We start from the raw sequence: 15,470 nt of genomic DNA, 5'->3' as shown, positions 1-15,470 counted from the left end.
CTGATTGCCAATTATATTCTTTTTTTTCGAAAGAGATAAAGTTTAATACTCCCGTCCTAAAACATAAGAATTAGTTTGACTATTATAACTATGCCAACGCACAATTTTGATCATTAATATCTTTAATTGTTTATTAGTAAAAATTATAAAAACTTGATATTTTGAAAATACTCATCAAAACAAATCAAACAATATCTTATATGATAATATCTAATTTATATCTATATATTATTAAAAAAATATGGTCAAAGTAAAATAATTAAATAGTATCATTTAGTCAAAATAACTCATATATTTTGGAATGGAAGGAGTAGATAAAAATCGACAGTAATATTCGTAAAAAAAAAAGTCGACAGTAATAAACAATCAACTAACTAAATACAAAGTATAGAAACTCATAAGAATTAGTCAGAAATTTTATCCCAGATAAGATAAAATAATAAAAATCAAGAGACAATCAAAACTAAAAAGTTTAACCAATCATCCTCCTAAAACAAGAAAATATCAAATTTAAAAAGTTAAATATATTTTTACTCCCTACAAAATCACTAAATTTTGTTTTAAATCTCTATAAAAAGTGACATGTTTGGAATAATTTTGTTTTAAATTTTCAAAATTGTTTAATTGTTCTTAAAATTTTAATTTTTGAATAATTTTTTTTCAAACATGTTTTGAATACTATATAGAGTTTATTTGCAAAACTTTAAAAAAAATTAAATTCAGAAGAATTAATTATGAATTTTTTGAGTTTTTTTTCGAAGAATTTTTTATAATCTTATTTTATAATCTCGAATTAAATTCAAAAGATAAAGACAAAAGTAACGAAAATCTCGAATTAGAAATCAAATTTTGAGTTTTTTTTTTCGAAGAATTTTTTATAATCTTATTCTAAACATGTCTGCGAAATAATGATTTAAAAATACGCATTAGTTTAACAATAGGGATCAAAAGTGCATGCATAATAATTTTTTAGGGACCAAAACATGTCACTTTTTTATAGGAATCAAAAACAAAATTTGGTTATTTTGTTGAGACAAAAAAACATATTTAACCAAACTAAAAACTCATCACTCAGTCCCCATAAACTTAGCTCAGTTGGTAGAGACATCATACTATATACGCAGGAGCTCGAGTTCAAATTTCGATCACCTTCACTTATTTACATATAAGGTAAAATTTCTAACCACTAAACTATTTTATTTTTTTTAAAAAAAAAAAACTCATCACCATGTAGTAGCTCGCAAACTCACGCACGTGTAGAACGCAATTAAACAATCCACACCTAACACTAACATACAAAAAGCTAAATAAATGGACCCTAATTAATTCTGTTGTTAGACTTTGAATCTAAACCTCTTAATAATTTATTTTAACTTTTTAAATCATTTAAACCATCCAACGTACTAACATATCCCCAATTAGAATTAGGAAAATGTTAAACAGTGTCTCTATGATACTAGTTATTTATATTAAAAAATATATTTTATTTTTAAATTTGTGCATTTAATACCTTGAAAATGTAAAAAGCTATCTTTTCAATATTTTTCTTTTTTAATATGTTTAAAAAGTGCCTCGGAGCACTGTTTAGCATGATCCTTACAATTAATACTTCCTCTGCAGAATGCTGGCTTTTTTCATTTCACGAAAGTGAGGCATCTAATTTGGTGTGCAACAACATGGAACAGTTGTTGATTGCGAAACAATATCATCTTCAGAGTAGCTTCAATTTGTTTTGATAGTTTGATGGGAAATATCAAAGATATTTTCATGGCTATGGTTTATCTGGAGAAGAGGTGGAATCTAAACTATGTTTTTTTTTTATTGGTGCATTAATCTTTTAGCTTGTTTAGTAAGTGTTTAATACATTGTTGTAAAGGTTGAAGTACCCTTGTACTTCATCTCTTATTAATATATATTAATTTCATTTGCTTAGAAAAAAAAAATTAATACTACCTGCGTTCTAGAACATAATAATATCTAATTTGCAAAAACAATAGAAATTATTTTTATATTAAACTTTTTAAAAATGTACATTTGTTTTTCAAAATTACCTTCAATTAGTAAAAGAGATAAAAAGTGTATCTTTTAGTTCTTTTCATTTAATTAAAGATATTTATGTAAAAAATTAATTGATGCAACTAATTAAACATTAAAAATGAAGGGAGTTCTAAACAATTTTTATCTAAAAAATTATCTTAATACTCCCTATTGTATAAGGCTTTTATCTAAATGTGACCTCTAAACAATTTTTTATTTTTGTTTATACAAAACTGAAGGGGGTATTAATTAAATTCTAAAAAAACTAAGTCACTAGATTTGGTCTAGTGGTGAGGGGTTTGGGTAGTATGTTATAGATTCTGGGTTCGATCCTCAGCTCATTGTAAACAAAAAAAATCTAAAAAAACTAAAATTCAACACTTAGTATTAATTAAATTCTTTTTTTTTTGACAATAGTATTAATTAAATTCTAAAAAAACTAAAATTCAAACTTAGTATTAATTAAATTCTTTTTTTTTTTACAATAGTATTAATTAAATTCTAAAAAAAACTAATATTCAACACTTAGTATTAATTAAATTCTAAAAAAACTAAAATTCAAAACTTAGTTTTCATAAAAAATTAGTCAAATATTGTTTGCTCAAAAAGACAAACTACACATGTTTGGTCTTTCTTGACACACTGAGAAAATTCAACAAAAAGATAAACTAAGTTATAAAAAAAAAAAACTAAAAAGACAAACTACCCAAATAATTGGTCTTTCATAATGCATGAAACACTAAATAACTTTAATTTCTCACCAGTCACCTCAAAATAACTTTGACCGCTGGCATTTCAGTCCTAATAGTACTACAGTACGAGTTCATCGATCGAATATAAATAGGTACATTGAGCTCTTCATGAAACTCACTACTAAGTTTTCACTTAATTCACTTTGTTTTGTTCCACTATCACAAACATGGACTTATTACCAAGTTCACCACTTTCTTACCTAGTTTACATCTTCACTCTACTTGTACTTCTCAAATTTCTCATTCCAAAAAACAAAATCAACAAAAAAAATCACTCCAAACTTCCACCAGGTCCTTCACCACTTCCCATAATAGGAAACCTTCTAAAATTAGGTAACAAACCACATCATTCCCTAGCAAATCTTTCCAACGTTCATGGCCCAATTATGACACTAAAATTAGGCCAAGTAACAACCATAGTAATTTCTTCGGCAGACATAGCAAAAGAAGTTCTACAAACACATGACATTTTATTGTCAAACCGAACTGTACCGGATGCGCTATCCGTTCTCAATCATGACCAATATAGTTTGTCTTTTATGCGCGTTTCTCCACGCTGGCGTGATCTTAGAAAAATTTGCAATTATCAGTTGTTTTCAACTAAAACACTCGACGGTAGCCAGGCGTTGAGGCGTAGGAAGTTACAAAATCTTCTTGATGATATTGAAAGGTGTAGTGAAACTCAGGAAGCTGTGGATATTGGAAAAGTTGCTTTCAAGACGACAATTAATTTGTTGTCGAATACTTTTTTCTCGGCTGATTTTGTTCATTCAGCCGAGGAAGCTGGTGAGTATAAGGAGATTGTTGTGAGTATATTGAAGGAAGTTGGAGCGCCGAATTTGTCGGATTTTTTTCCTAGGTTGAAGTATTTTGATTTGCAGGGGATTAGAAAGCGTTCAATTGTTTCTGTTAAGAAGGTTTTGAATATTTTTAAGAGATTTGTTGCGGATAGGTTGAAGATGAGAGAAGGTACTGGTTCTATTGGAAATGATGATGTGCTTGATGCTTTGCTTAATATTTCTTTGGATGATGGGAAGATTGAGATGGATAAAGATGAGATTGAACATTTGTTGCTGGTATGTTTTCTCTTAAACCTCCTTTGTTTAATTAATTTTTTTTTGAATATTAGGTATCTAATTATACTTGTATTAATATATTTGAAGGTAATTAAAAATTGGTTATAACATTCCTCTGCAAAGAAACAGATTCCCTGTGCCATCTGATGTTAAGGAATGAATGATTATAGTAATTGTTTTAATGTATATATAATCTGCACCGTCCGATCATAAATCTGTGACTGAGACGCGTGTAACCTCATGATAGTTCAACAACAGCGAATCCAAAACCTTATGCATACTACTCAAACATAAGTATAGAGTAAAGAGATTCCATTTGTAACATTGAGCTTAAGTGGTTAATGAGTTTTCTTTCCTTAGGACGAATTGTTTGAGAAAACTTGAATTCGATTCTTGGTAGGAACAATTATTGTCTAAACTTTACTACCTCGCGACTCTTAATCACGGGGACCACTTCTCCTAAGAACCAGATATTTAATAAAAAAAATTCATTTCTAGGAGAAATTTGGTTCCAAAACCTAATTTGTTATTTAGTTAAAACATGAATATATATAGTTACACAAATAAAAATTCTATGAAATTGATGCATCTATATGGTTCCAGATTTTTACTAATTAATTGTGGTATATATACCAGAACATTTTTGTTGCAGGAACAGACACAACAACATACACACTAGAGTGGGCAATGGCAGAGTTAATGCACAATCCAGAAATCATGTCAAAAGTAAAAAAAGAACTCGAACAAGCTGTTGGCAAAGGTATTCCAGTACAAGAAACTGACATAGCGAATCTACCTTACATGCAAGCAGTTATAAAAGAGACATTTCGTTTACATCCAGCAGTTCCGTTATTACTTCCTCGTAAAGCCGAAATCGATGTCCAAATTGGTGACTACATTATTCCAAAAGATGCACAAGTTTTGGTTAATGCTTGGGTTATTGGTAGAGACCCAAATAAATGGGATAATCCTAATGTTTTTCTACCAGAGAGGTTTTTGGATTCTGAAATTGATGTGAAAGGACATCATTTTGAGCTTATTCCATTTGGATCTGGTAGAAGAATTTGTCCTGGTTTACCTTTGGCTATTAGAATGTTGCCTTTGATGTTGGGATCTTTGCTTAATTGTTTTAATTGGAGACTTGAAGATGGATCGAATGCTGGTGATTTGAATAAGGAAGATGAATATGGGATAACTTTGGAAAAATCTCAACCGGTCAGAATTGTTCCAATCAAAGTGACTAAGTAATGATTTAGCATATAGATTTTTTTTTTTTTTTGTTGAAATGTATTACTACGTATGTTGTGTTACATGAAAAATATTTTACTGTATTGTTGCACCGTAAGAGAGGATATTATCATATTAGTCATGTATGCACATTTGTGTTGTTATGATAAAATAAAGGAAAATGCTAAATAGTGTTTTTAGGCACTAGTTAAGCATATTAATAAAGAAGTTTGATTTTGAAATTTGTGCATTTTTAAATAAATATAAATAAAAAAATTAACATTAATTTTATAAGATTGTGCAGGTCTCTTATACCTTAACCAAGGTTCTGGATTTTATCTTTGGTTTTGGCATGCACTAGTGTTAAAAATCTTGAGGAGAGTTTGTTTTTCATTTGAGTCTTATAAAGCTCTAAGAAATAATCTCTGCAGTTGTACGTGAAGATACCATGTTAACACCAAACAAAAAACCATAATTTTATCTTTAATTTTTTTTAATATGATTAACAAATACTCCAAGGCAGCGTGTTTTGCATGAGCCTAAAATAAATAATTGGGGTGGATTGTAATTTGCAAGTGTTGGTTGGTGTTTCGTTGTTTTCCTTGTAAGAATAATGTATAAAGAATAATAAAAAAATTTGAATTTAGCTATAAAGAGTGTGTATTTTTGTTGGCTTCTATATGGCGAATGGATCTGGTCATTTTTGCTGAGTTGCAACTTGCAAGCTTGATTTTGGAGTTCAGTGTTTGTTTAATATAGGAGCATTTTGTCTTGTGCTCTAGTTTTTAAGCTTTGTTCTGTTTTATTTAATTTTTCAGATATTTTACACAATTGAAGACACTTAACCAGGATTATTGTTAATTTGTTTCTATCTACGGTCCTTTTTAAAGTTGGATGATTTTTTTAGTGGTGTGCTTTAAAGCATGTAACATGCCAGTGTTATGATCAACTTGGCATTGGAGGCTTTTGCTTGCTTGCCAATCTCCGCAGCCATATAACAGTGTATAATAGATGTATATTATAGAATAGTATACTGTATATGAAAAAGAAAAGACAAGAGGAGCAATACCGAGTGACCGGAGTCTCGACGAGTTGCAGACACGGACAACATGTAACGGTCGACTGTGTGTGTTATTCAAGAATTCTTGAACTATTTTGATTTATTTTGTACATTAGGTTTTATTTTAATAAATTATACTTTTAGACTTTTGGATCATTAGATTGATCTAAAGGTTAGAATTTTCTGATTGAAAGAGATTGACAAAAAATGGAATTGAGAGGATCCAATTCGATGCCTAACAAAAAACGGATCCAATTCGGGGCCAATATGTGATGAGTCATTATTGCCTTGTAGGGAGGTTAGGTCCTTTATATTTTGTGTGTCGATTTGTTGGTCACACAGAAAAGAGGTGTAGTATTAGTGTTAGTCTTGAGAAACAGCAAGACGACTACAATAAAAAATAAAGTGCAGATTTGAGGGTGGAGCAATGGTTTTAAATTGTAATCCACATCCGCAATTACTGTGTGATTTTAATCATACGTACATCCACAACATAACCACACCAAAAACTACGTTGAAGGATTTTAAACATGTGCGGTTAAATCTTCTCTCAAAAGAATAAAATTTGAGAACTACAAATTCAGAAATACTTTAAATATAGTGAATTTTTTTGAATGAAATATCAAAATACCCTCTCGAAATTTAAAAATTTGTCAAATATCCTATGAAATTTGGAAATAGACAAATGCCCCGTGAAATTGTAAAACGTCAATTAAATACATGATTATGTTAGTTTTAAATTTCCTTAAAATGGGATTACTTAAAAATATCGTAAAAATTGGATTATGTGCATAAAAATAACGTAAAAATTAGGGATGGCAACGGGCGCCCATGGGTGCGGGTTTGACACTTACCAAACTCACACCCGAAATCATCACCCAAACCCAAACCCAAAGACTGTTCGGGTGGCAAAACAACACCCACACCCACATCCATTGGGTTCGGGTTTTTTCCACCCAAACCCGCATCACATTTGAAAATAATTTGCAAATTTAAGAAATTAAATTCCAACATAGACTTTGAATAAAATTACAACTAAAATTAAGGTCTTCCAAGGAAATTCAAACATAGACTTTCAAGAAGTTACAACATAGACTTTCAAGAAATTAAATTACAACTAAAATTTAAGGTTTTCCAAGGAAATTGAGGGAGACTATGGGGGTAATTAGGTAATTATAAAATATTTCGGGTGGGTGTATGAGTTTTGGGTGTGGGTTTGACTGATACCAAACCCACACCCATATTTTCGGGTGTCACCCGAACCCAAACCCAAACCCAGTCAAATCGGGTTTCGCCCGTTGACTTAAGTTTGAGTTCAGGTGGGTCTCTCGGCTTTGGGTTTTTTTGCCATCCCTAGTAAAAATAGGATTATTGATGCTTATTGGAATCAAATGGTTTTTAAAGAAAATAAGGAAGGATTCCTAAACAAAAGAAGGAAAATATATAAAATTGTGAACGGTAACATACTACACTTATAAAAGTATATCCAACTAAGATCATTTGGGTAAAAGATGAATATCCATGCATTTGGGCAAAACAAAGAACAATTACTTTCTTGGGCAAATTAAAAAAGTTATACCTTGGGAATACCTTGTATAATTAAAAAAGTTATACCTTAAAAACCAAAATATACAATAAAGAATAATCTCGATGACAAGAAAACCATTTAACCATAATATTTATTCTTTCATATAAATACACACAAACAATGAAACATATAACCCAAATATAGCTAGTGTCCCAAATCAAAGCATTTATATAATCACAATTTGGTGAGGTGCAAAAAATAATATTTAGCATATAGATAGAAAAAGTTATTAGTTAGATTATAAAGTTATGGCTTTCAATCCACCTCGTTCATTTAGAACCCCAACTTTCCGGTCACAACTTTCAGTTCGTCGTGTGTATGAGACTTTCCAGCCTCGATCAGAGATGAAGGAAACTCCTGAAGCTCATATCCTACAAGTTTATCTTCTTGGTGCGTACTTAATTAAGTTATGTTTGATAAAAATAGCTGATAACTTATAGTTTATAAAATAATTTTTCATCTCATGAATACTCTTCAATGTTATTAAAAAAAATTCAACATGTCTATTAATTTTAATTATTAATTGGATTTAATTTATATACATCTAACATCGGTGTAAATAAGATTTACACTATCAATATATTATAAGCGTCAGATTATTAAAAATTAATGTTTAAGTACAAGTTTATTAGCCCATGCTTTTAAATTCTAAGCCCGGTTAAACTTTGCTTAATACACCCCCTAGATATTGTAACTCTGCTAGCCCAAGATTTGGGCCTTTTCTCGTAAATGAAAGTTTATCATTTTTTATGAGGAAACGAATCTCACCGTCCACTTGTGGTAATAAAGGGTGTTACTAACATTACATGACACGTGTTAAATAACAAAAAAAAATAGAATTATTACATTGAAAAATACAACAATTTAACTTTTGAAAAGTTAAATGCACAATTTATGATAAAAATATTTTTGTGTTAAGTTAGTTATCATGTGTCTTAAGAGTATATGTTGGCATTTGCCTATAATAAAACCAAAATTACTTTTTAAGGTTTTACAAAGGATCAAATGAAGATTGAATTGTTGGACACATCAAGAATGTTAAGGATTACAGGTGAACGACCAATTCAAGGAAATAAATGGAGAAAATTTGACCAAACATATCCTGTTCCACAAAATAGTGAGGCAGAGAAACTTGAAGCTAAGTTTGAACAAGGAACTCTCATCCTTAAAATGCAAAAGAAACTCATTCCACAATCACAAGTAGCTCCTAAACAAGAAGTGGAAAAAAGTCCACAAGATCCTTCAAATAATAAAGCAAATGTTGATGAAACAAAGGTTGAAAAAGTCCAAGAAACCATTCCACCACCACAATCTACTAAATTGGAAGAATCAACTAAAGACATGAAAAGTGATTCACCTCAAACTCAAAGCCTTGAAGATAAGACACAAAATGATAATGACACATCTTCTCAAATTCCTAAAGAAACATTTAGGAACAATAGTCCTCAAAAGGGTCAACAAGAATTTGAGCCAAAACCAATATCTAAAGACACACCCAAAAACCAAATAGATGAAAAGCCTCAAAAGGATCAAGAAGAATTTGAACCAAAAACAACATCTATAGAGAGAACCAAAACACAAATAGATGAAAAGGCTCAAAAGGGTCAAGAAGAATTTGAGCCAAAAACAACATCCATAGAGAAAACCAATTCACAAGCAAATGAAAAGACTCAAAAGCCTCAAGAGGAAGTAGAACCAAAACCTATGGTAAGAACGGTTACAACTGAAAAATTAGGGGAAAAGATAGTAACAAAGAGTGATGAAGATGTTGAGAATGAAGTTAAAGAGAAAAATGAGAAGCCTTATGAGTCAAGCAACACAATGAAAGATGGGAAGAACCAAAATTTAAAAGAAAATGAAATTGAAAAAGCAGAACCTTCTACTCCAAATGTTTCACAAAAGGAAAAGGAATCTTGCTGCAGAAATTCTCCCAATCAAGAAGGGAATATGAATGGAATAAAAAAATTAGCTGTTGCTTCTTCTCAATTTGTAACAAGAATAGCAGAAGGGAAATTGAGTGGTGAAGAGAGACATTTAGTTGAAAATGTAGGTGCTGCAGTTCTAGTGATTGCTGCATTTGGAGCCTATGTATCATATAGGTTTTCCTCTTGAGGGAGAACTATTATTAACTAGTTCTACTTGAACATGAAGAAATAATGAACTATAAGTCATGTGGCTTAACAACATCTTAATCCATGATTTTTAGTTTAACTTTTATCCTAATCCTAATAGCAAATGCAAAGTTGTAATTATATTGCTTGATTATTTGTAAATTATTACATTTCCTCTCACACTAATCCTTGACTATTTCACACAAATTATAAAAAAAGTGATAAATGAAACAAAGTGATAATTACTCCTTATTATACGAACCTTTAAAACAAGGTGAATTTTTCGGTAGCCATATTATGTGGACATATATCGGTATATTTGCTAATGTAAATGATTCTGATTGATTTACAAATAATATTTATTGATTTTTCTATTTTAAATACTATTTGTGGACCAATCACAATCATCCACCTAAGTCGTCATAGTACTTTTTATAAAAAATTATGTGTACTATTATACTCCCTCTAGTCACTATTATAAACAAAAAACTAAATTTGTGTACTTTTTATCTTGAATCTTGTTCTTTAAAGCAATGAAAGAACTCAATTTGTCAATTACTAATTTAAAATGTTCTTCGCAATCTTGAAATTTCACCGAAAAATAAGGCGTTGATGATAAATAGTTATCAAGAACATTTGAAGAAGATGTCATTTCTTATAAAATAAAGAGATTGAAGAAAGTGAATGAGCAACAATAAAATGAAGAAGATGAAATTAGTGAATGGAAAATGAAAGTATAGAGTGTGATATTTATAGAATGAGATGAGAGTTGAATAAAAATAATGATTTTAATATATTTATTATTATCATTTAAAAATAATAAAAAAAACAAAAATTGGTTCAAAATGTAAAAGCAGCAAATGAAATGAACAGCTAAAGGGCAAACCTAATGGCGAAATTGCAGGTTCCACCATCACCTGCACATGGCGATATTCAGAATTCCGCCATCTTCCTGACATGGCGAGGTTGCCAGTTCCGCCATCAGTGGGGATTGCAACGCGTCAGTTTTTATCCCAAAAGAGGGATATTATGGCAATATTTTTTAAAATAGGGTGTTGTTGTAAAAAAATAATTTTGGGAGCCTTTAGAAAAAAAAATCAAAAACTGATGTATTTAATCTTTAATATAGGCTAGATACGTTAGTTTTTCGATGAATCCTAAAAATGATTTTTTACTTTTAGGATGGAGTATAATTGTTGGAAAGTCTAAGTTGTCATGGTTTATTTTTAAATTTTTCATAAGAGATTAAAAAAAAAATTGAAATTTGTTCTGGGCCGAGCATAGATGCTCGAGCACCGAATGATGACGACCAGATATAACCCGAGCTTAGCCTATCGCGAAGACCCCACGAGCCTTGCTCGATTCACCAACGGTCTGATACTCCCATGTATCGTAACGGCCGTAAACCGGAATGATGAACATTTACTGCACATCAAGGCCTCATGGCCGTTTTTCGGCAGCTACTTGATGGCCATTAATGCCATCAAGGGTCTTGGCCCAGCGCTGGGGGGCTATATATACGCAACTCTTTGTCATTTGTAAGGTACGCATTTTTTAGCACAGAAAACCTTCACTTCACCTCACTGACTTGAGCGTCGGAGTGTCTGCAGGTACACCACCCCCCTCCGTTTCAACAGGGGTTTATCAAAACAAACGCCGGCGCGGTCGCACTTCTGATCAGGTAAGATCAAAATTGATAAGTTTGCTATTATCGGGGTTCGAATTTTTGTTCCTCTTTTTTTTTTTTTGGGTTTACAAGAGCTGAGGATCGAACCCAGGATCTATAGCATACTACCCAAATCCCTCACTACTAGATCAAACCTAGTGGCTCATCTTTTTTATGTGTATGAGCTTTCAATAGTTTAGTATTTTGTCTATCTACTAAAAAATTTGTCTACATCAACTTATCTCAATTGCTTAAAACATCGTATTATTTATGCAGAAACTAACATAACATTGTAATATACAAACAATTTGTTATTAAAATAAAAACATCGTATTATTTACGTAAAAGTTGAGGTGAAAGAATTATAGTTATCTTTGACAAAAAAAATTATAATTTTTTTTGTTGTGGACTAATTTATCTATAATTTTTGTGAGGGGCTAAAATCCTTCTTCACTACAAAAAAGGTCGAATTAAATTTTCAACCACGAGAGTCTTGCAAAACATAAATTATAATTTCCTCCCTCACCCCCATGGTTATCATCATCAACTCATTCATATCATATCATACGTGCATTCAACGAACCAACTATAAACACCGAAATGCGAAAACCTTATTGGTCAACAAACTCATAGTGGGTCCCAGTTCCATCCACATCATCATACCTTTTTATTTTAGATAAATAAACCCATCTCAGTCCCACCGACCAAATCCTCACACGTTTTCTTACTCGCTAATCCTCCTCAATTGTTTATCAGCCTCAAATGAATTACCACTTCCGTTTTAAAATAATTAAGTCGTTAATTTTTTTAATTTTTTATGTTAAGTAGTTTATTGACTAGAAATTTAACTTAAAAATAAATAAGTGAGATGATCGTCATTCGAACTCCTGTATATATAATGTAATGTTCCTACCAACCGAGTTAAACTCGCGGGACAAGTCATTTAAATTTTTTATAGGCAGATGAAAAATATTATTATCTCCGCTTATTAATATAAAAGAAAATTTATTTTTTAGATATATTGAAAAACTAATATAAATAATTTAGGGTTAAATATGCAAAAAGTCTCTGCACTTACGAGTCATTTGAGTTTTAGTCCCTGCATTTTAAAAACATTTCATTTTGTCACTGCACTTTCATTTTACTTTAAAAATGGTCCCCAGACTTCTTTTTTTTTTTGTTGAAATGACACATTTTTGCTGATCTGTCACTGTTGACTGGACTTTAGAGTTGATGACTCATTTAATTTTGCAGTGAATCGATCAAAATACCCTTAAATAAGTAATTTTTCAAAAGTAAAATAAAATTGACACATCATAAAAAAATGTGCCACTTCAACAAAAAATGGGTTCAGGGACCGTTTCTAAAGTAAAATGAAAGTGTAGTGGCAAAATGAAAGAATTTTAAAATGCAGAGACTAAAACTCAAATGATCCGTAAGTGTAGGGACCTTTTGCATATTTAAGCCAATAATTTATAATATAAATTAGATATCAACCAAAAAATAAATATAAATTAGATATATTAATTATTTAATAAATTTTATTTTATATTTAGAATTGGAGGAAGTATAATATTGTCAAAAAAATATAATTTTTTTGGAAAGAAACAAACTTCCATCATATCAAGAATATAATGTGTTAGTAGATTAATTATATAGTAGTCGTTTTAAACTAGTTTATAAGCAACCAAGTTAGTTTTCCTTCTAGAAATATCGGTGTCTCAAACAACGAGTTTGGACAAAAAAAATATTAAGTTCAAAAATACAATATTTAATAATACAACTAAAATATGATAAATCATGAAAAAAATTATTAACTTGTCTATCACTAATTTTGCATCCAATTCAAAAATGAGGTTGTCCAATCTTAATGCTTCAATCAACTTGATGGTTTGTAACAACTCATTAGCTTCACCTTTGTTCACATTATACAAAGGAGAATAGCATAAAGATTTAGCTTGGACAAAACTCTCATTTTGTCCAAACTTCACAAAAAATGACGGATTTTTGGAGAATTCGGGTTCAATTTTTGGGTGGAACAATTTTTTGGCCAGATTTTACTTACCTCGCAGCCGAACTCTGGACTACTAGGGCCTATTTCTCCTAGAAATCAGAAAGTTATAAACCAAGAAAAAAAAAACCTCCATTTTGATCTCGTATACACATTTCAATAACATTTTTACTAAGCTAATTTTATCAACTAATTTTTTTAAAGGTAATGTTACTCTTTATATGACAAAACGAAAATAAAAAAATTTAATTTCAAGCGTGTCGGAGAGAAAAGAATATATATATATATATATGTTAAGATTTCCATGGTTTGGAGAAAATGGAGAAAATTTTAGAAAGTCTTCAAGATAGTAAAAATTATAAGGATTCATATTTGATAAAAGATGATGAAAATGATACAATGGTGGCTCTTATATAGAGCAATTTAGGGGTTAACTAACAAACCACCTAATAACAAACTCTAACAAACTAATATAAACTCTAACTAACTAATAATATCTATCTAATCACCATTATTCTTAACATCCTCCCTCAAACTCAACATTGGAAAATTTCCAACTTGAGTTTGAATCACAATGAAAATACAAATGATTAATCATACTATAGTAACTAATGGGGGTAAACTAGCAACAAAAAAACATAGAATTGGTAGGAAAGTATGAGAGGCCCAGACTGCAGTTCAGCAAGGTTTTAGACCCAGGCCCAATGAGGCAAAACAATTCTCCATCAGCAACACATTGAAGCAAGGAAATTCAGAAACTCTGATTGAACCTCAAAACGCGATTTTCTTGTGTCGTTTCAAGCTCTTTCATATTCTGAGTTCTCTTCTTCACCCATCCACAAAACGCAACTCTGTGATGTCGTATTGAAAACAGTAATAGAAAAATTGAGCGCATCCAAGATTGTATGACAAAAGTGGCGGTGATTACCACCGGAAACCACCGTCGTCGCCGACGACGAAAGCAAGAAGAATTGCAAGTAGAAAACACATAAACAGTGTAGTACTCACATCCTTCTCCTCTGAACTCAGAACGTTGATTAGAGACTTCAATAACGGTCGGTGACAATTCCCGCCGGGATCGAAAACAAGGACAGCGAATTCACCGGAAAATTCAACAGCTAAGACGATAATCAAACGAAAAATTAACAGCAGAGAAGATATCAAGGTTATCGTACCACCAAACGTTGCGACAGAAAGAGGTTCAACTCCACCGTCGGGATCGAAAACCGTTTCGACAGTGAGAATTGTGTTATTGACGTGGTGAAGCAAGGAGCACATGTATAACGAAACGAGATTGAGATTAAAACGAACCGTATCTTCAAGAGCATGACTAACACAGGAGGTGATGGAGCGAATTTTGTTGCAAAAGGAATCAACCTCATGGATGATCTCCATCGATTTCTTGATCAATTCAGAAGAATATAAAACAAATGTCGAAGGAATGCTCAATTTCACAATAGGTTTCTTCTTCTCTAATTCTTTAACCTTCATTGTTGTATTCATGGATTGTGAAGTTTCAGATATGTTGAAGGAGGCAAGGGAACATGCAATTTCCCCAATCTGTGGTTTAACGGCTTTGATCAACTTGATTGGAATGCTTTCAGAATGAAAATTACCAAAACTGAAATTGAAACTGCTATCTGATGTAATTGGTTCAAGAACACAGGCTGAGGAACTTGAAATTTCATCTTCTGCTTCTGAAATTGAATTGCAGGAAGGTTCTTGAATATAGATTGAAGTTCGCAGCGGAGGAAGTGGTAAGAATTTCTTCTCCATCTTTGATTTCTTCCACAAGTGACAAAAAATGGAGTGAACCATTAGAAATGAAGGTGGATCAAAAAGTACAGTGTAAATTTCTTTGTGATAAGCAATGGAGGAATTCTCCGGTACCGGTACAATGGCGGAAGCGGGACGGATTCTCGGTGATCGAAACCGAGGCGAT

At 31.2% G+C, this 15,470-nt stretch overlaps 2 protein-coding genes across 2 annotated transcripts; both read left to right on the top strand.

Annotated features, from left to right (window-relative positions):
- Positions 1 to 2,780: 2,780 nt before the first annotated feature.
- On the top strand, positions 2,781 to 5,334 carry LOC123894475 (geraniol 8-hydroxylase-like). Its single transcript, XM_045944489.1, has 2 exons — positions 2,781 to 3,865; positions 4,502 to 5,334. The coding sequence occupies exons 1-2, from the start codon at positions 2,957 to 2,959 to the stop codon at positions 5,111 to 5,113; spliced, it is 1,521 nt and encodes a 506-aa protein (XP_045800445.1). The 5' UTR covers positions 2,781 to 2,956; the 3' UTR covers positions 5,114 to 5,334.
- A 2,528-nt stretch (positions 5,335 to 7,862) lies between these two features.
- LOC123894474 (inactive protein RESTRICTED TEV MOVEMENT 2-like) lies at positions 7,863 to 10,031 on the top strand. The gene is made up of 2 exons (XM_045944488.1): positions 7,863 to 8,130; positions 8,729 to 10,031. The coding sequence occupies exons 1-2, from the start codon at positions 7,989 to 7,991 to the stop codon at positions 9,850 to 9,852; spliced, it is 1,266 nt and encodes a 421-aa protein (XP_045800444.1). The 5' UTR covers positions 7,863 to 7,988; the 3' UTR covers positions 9,853 to 10,031.
- The last annotated feature ends 5,439 nt before the right edge of the window (positions 10,032 to 15,470 follow it).

The sequence above is a fragment of the Trifolium pratense genome, linkage group LG7 (genome assembly GCF_020283565.1).
Source record: "Trifolium pratense cultivar HEN17-A07 linkage group LG7, ARS_RC_1.1, whole genome shotgun sequence".
In the NCBI taxonomy this organism is placed as follows: domain Eukaryota; kingdom Viridiplantae; phylum Streptophyta; class Magnoliopsida; order Fabales; family Fabaceae; genus Trifolium; species Trifolium pratense.
This window is presented reverse-complemented; position numbering and strand designations above follow the sequence as displayed.

Coding starts and splice junctions, on each gene's coding strand:
- LOC123894475 (XM_045944489.1), top strand. CDS start 2,957: ATGGACTTATTACCAAGTTCACCACTTTCTTACCTAGTTTACATCTTC. Junction 3,866..4,501: donor AGATTGAACATTTGTTGCTG/GTATGTTTTCTC, acceptor TATATATACCAG/AACATTTTTGTTGCAGGAAC.
- LOC123894474 (XM_045944488.1), top strand. CDS start 7,989: ATGGCTTTCAATCCACCTCGTTCATTTAGAACCCCAACTTTCCGGTCA. Junction 8,131..8,728: donor CCTACAAGTTTATCTTCTTG/GTGCGTACTTAA, acceptor TTACTTTTTAAG/GTTTTACAAAGGATCAAATG.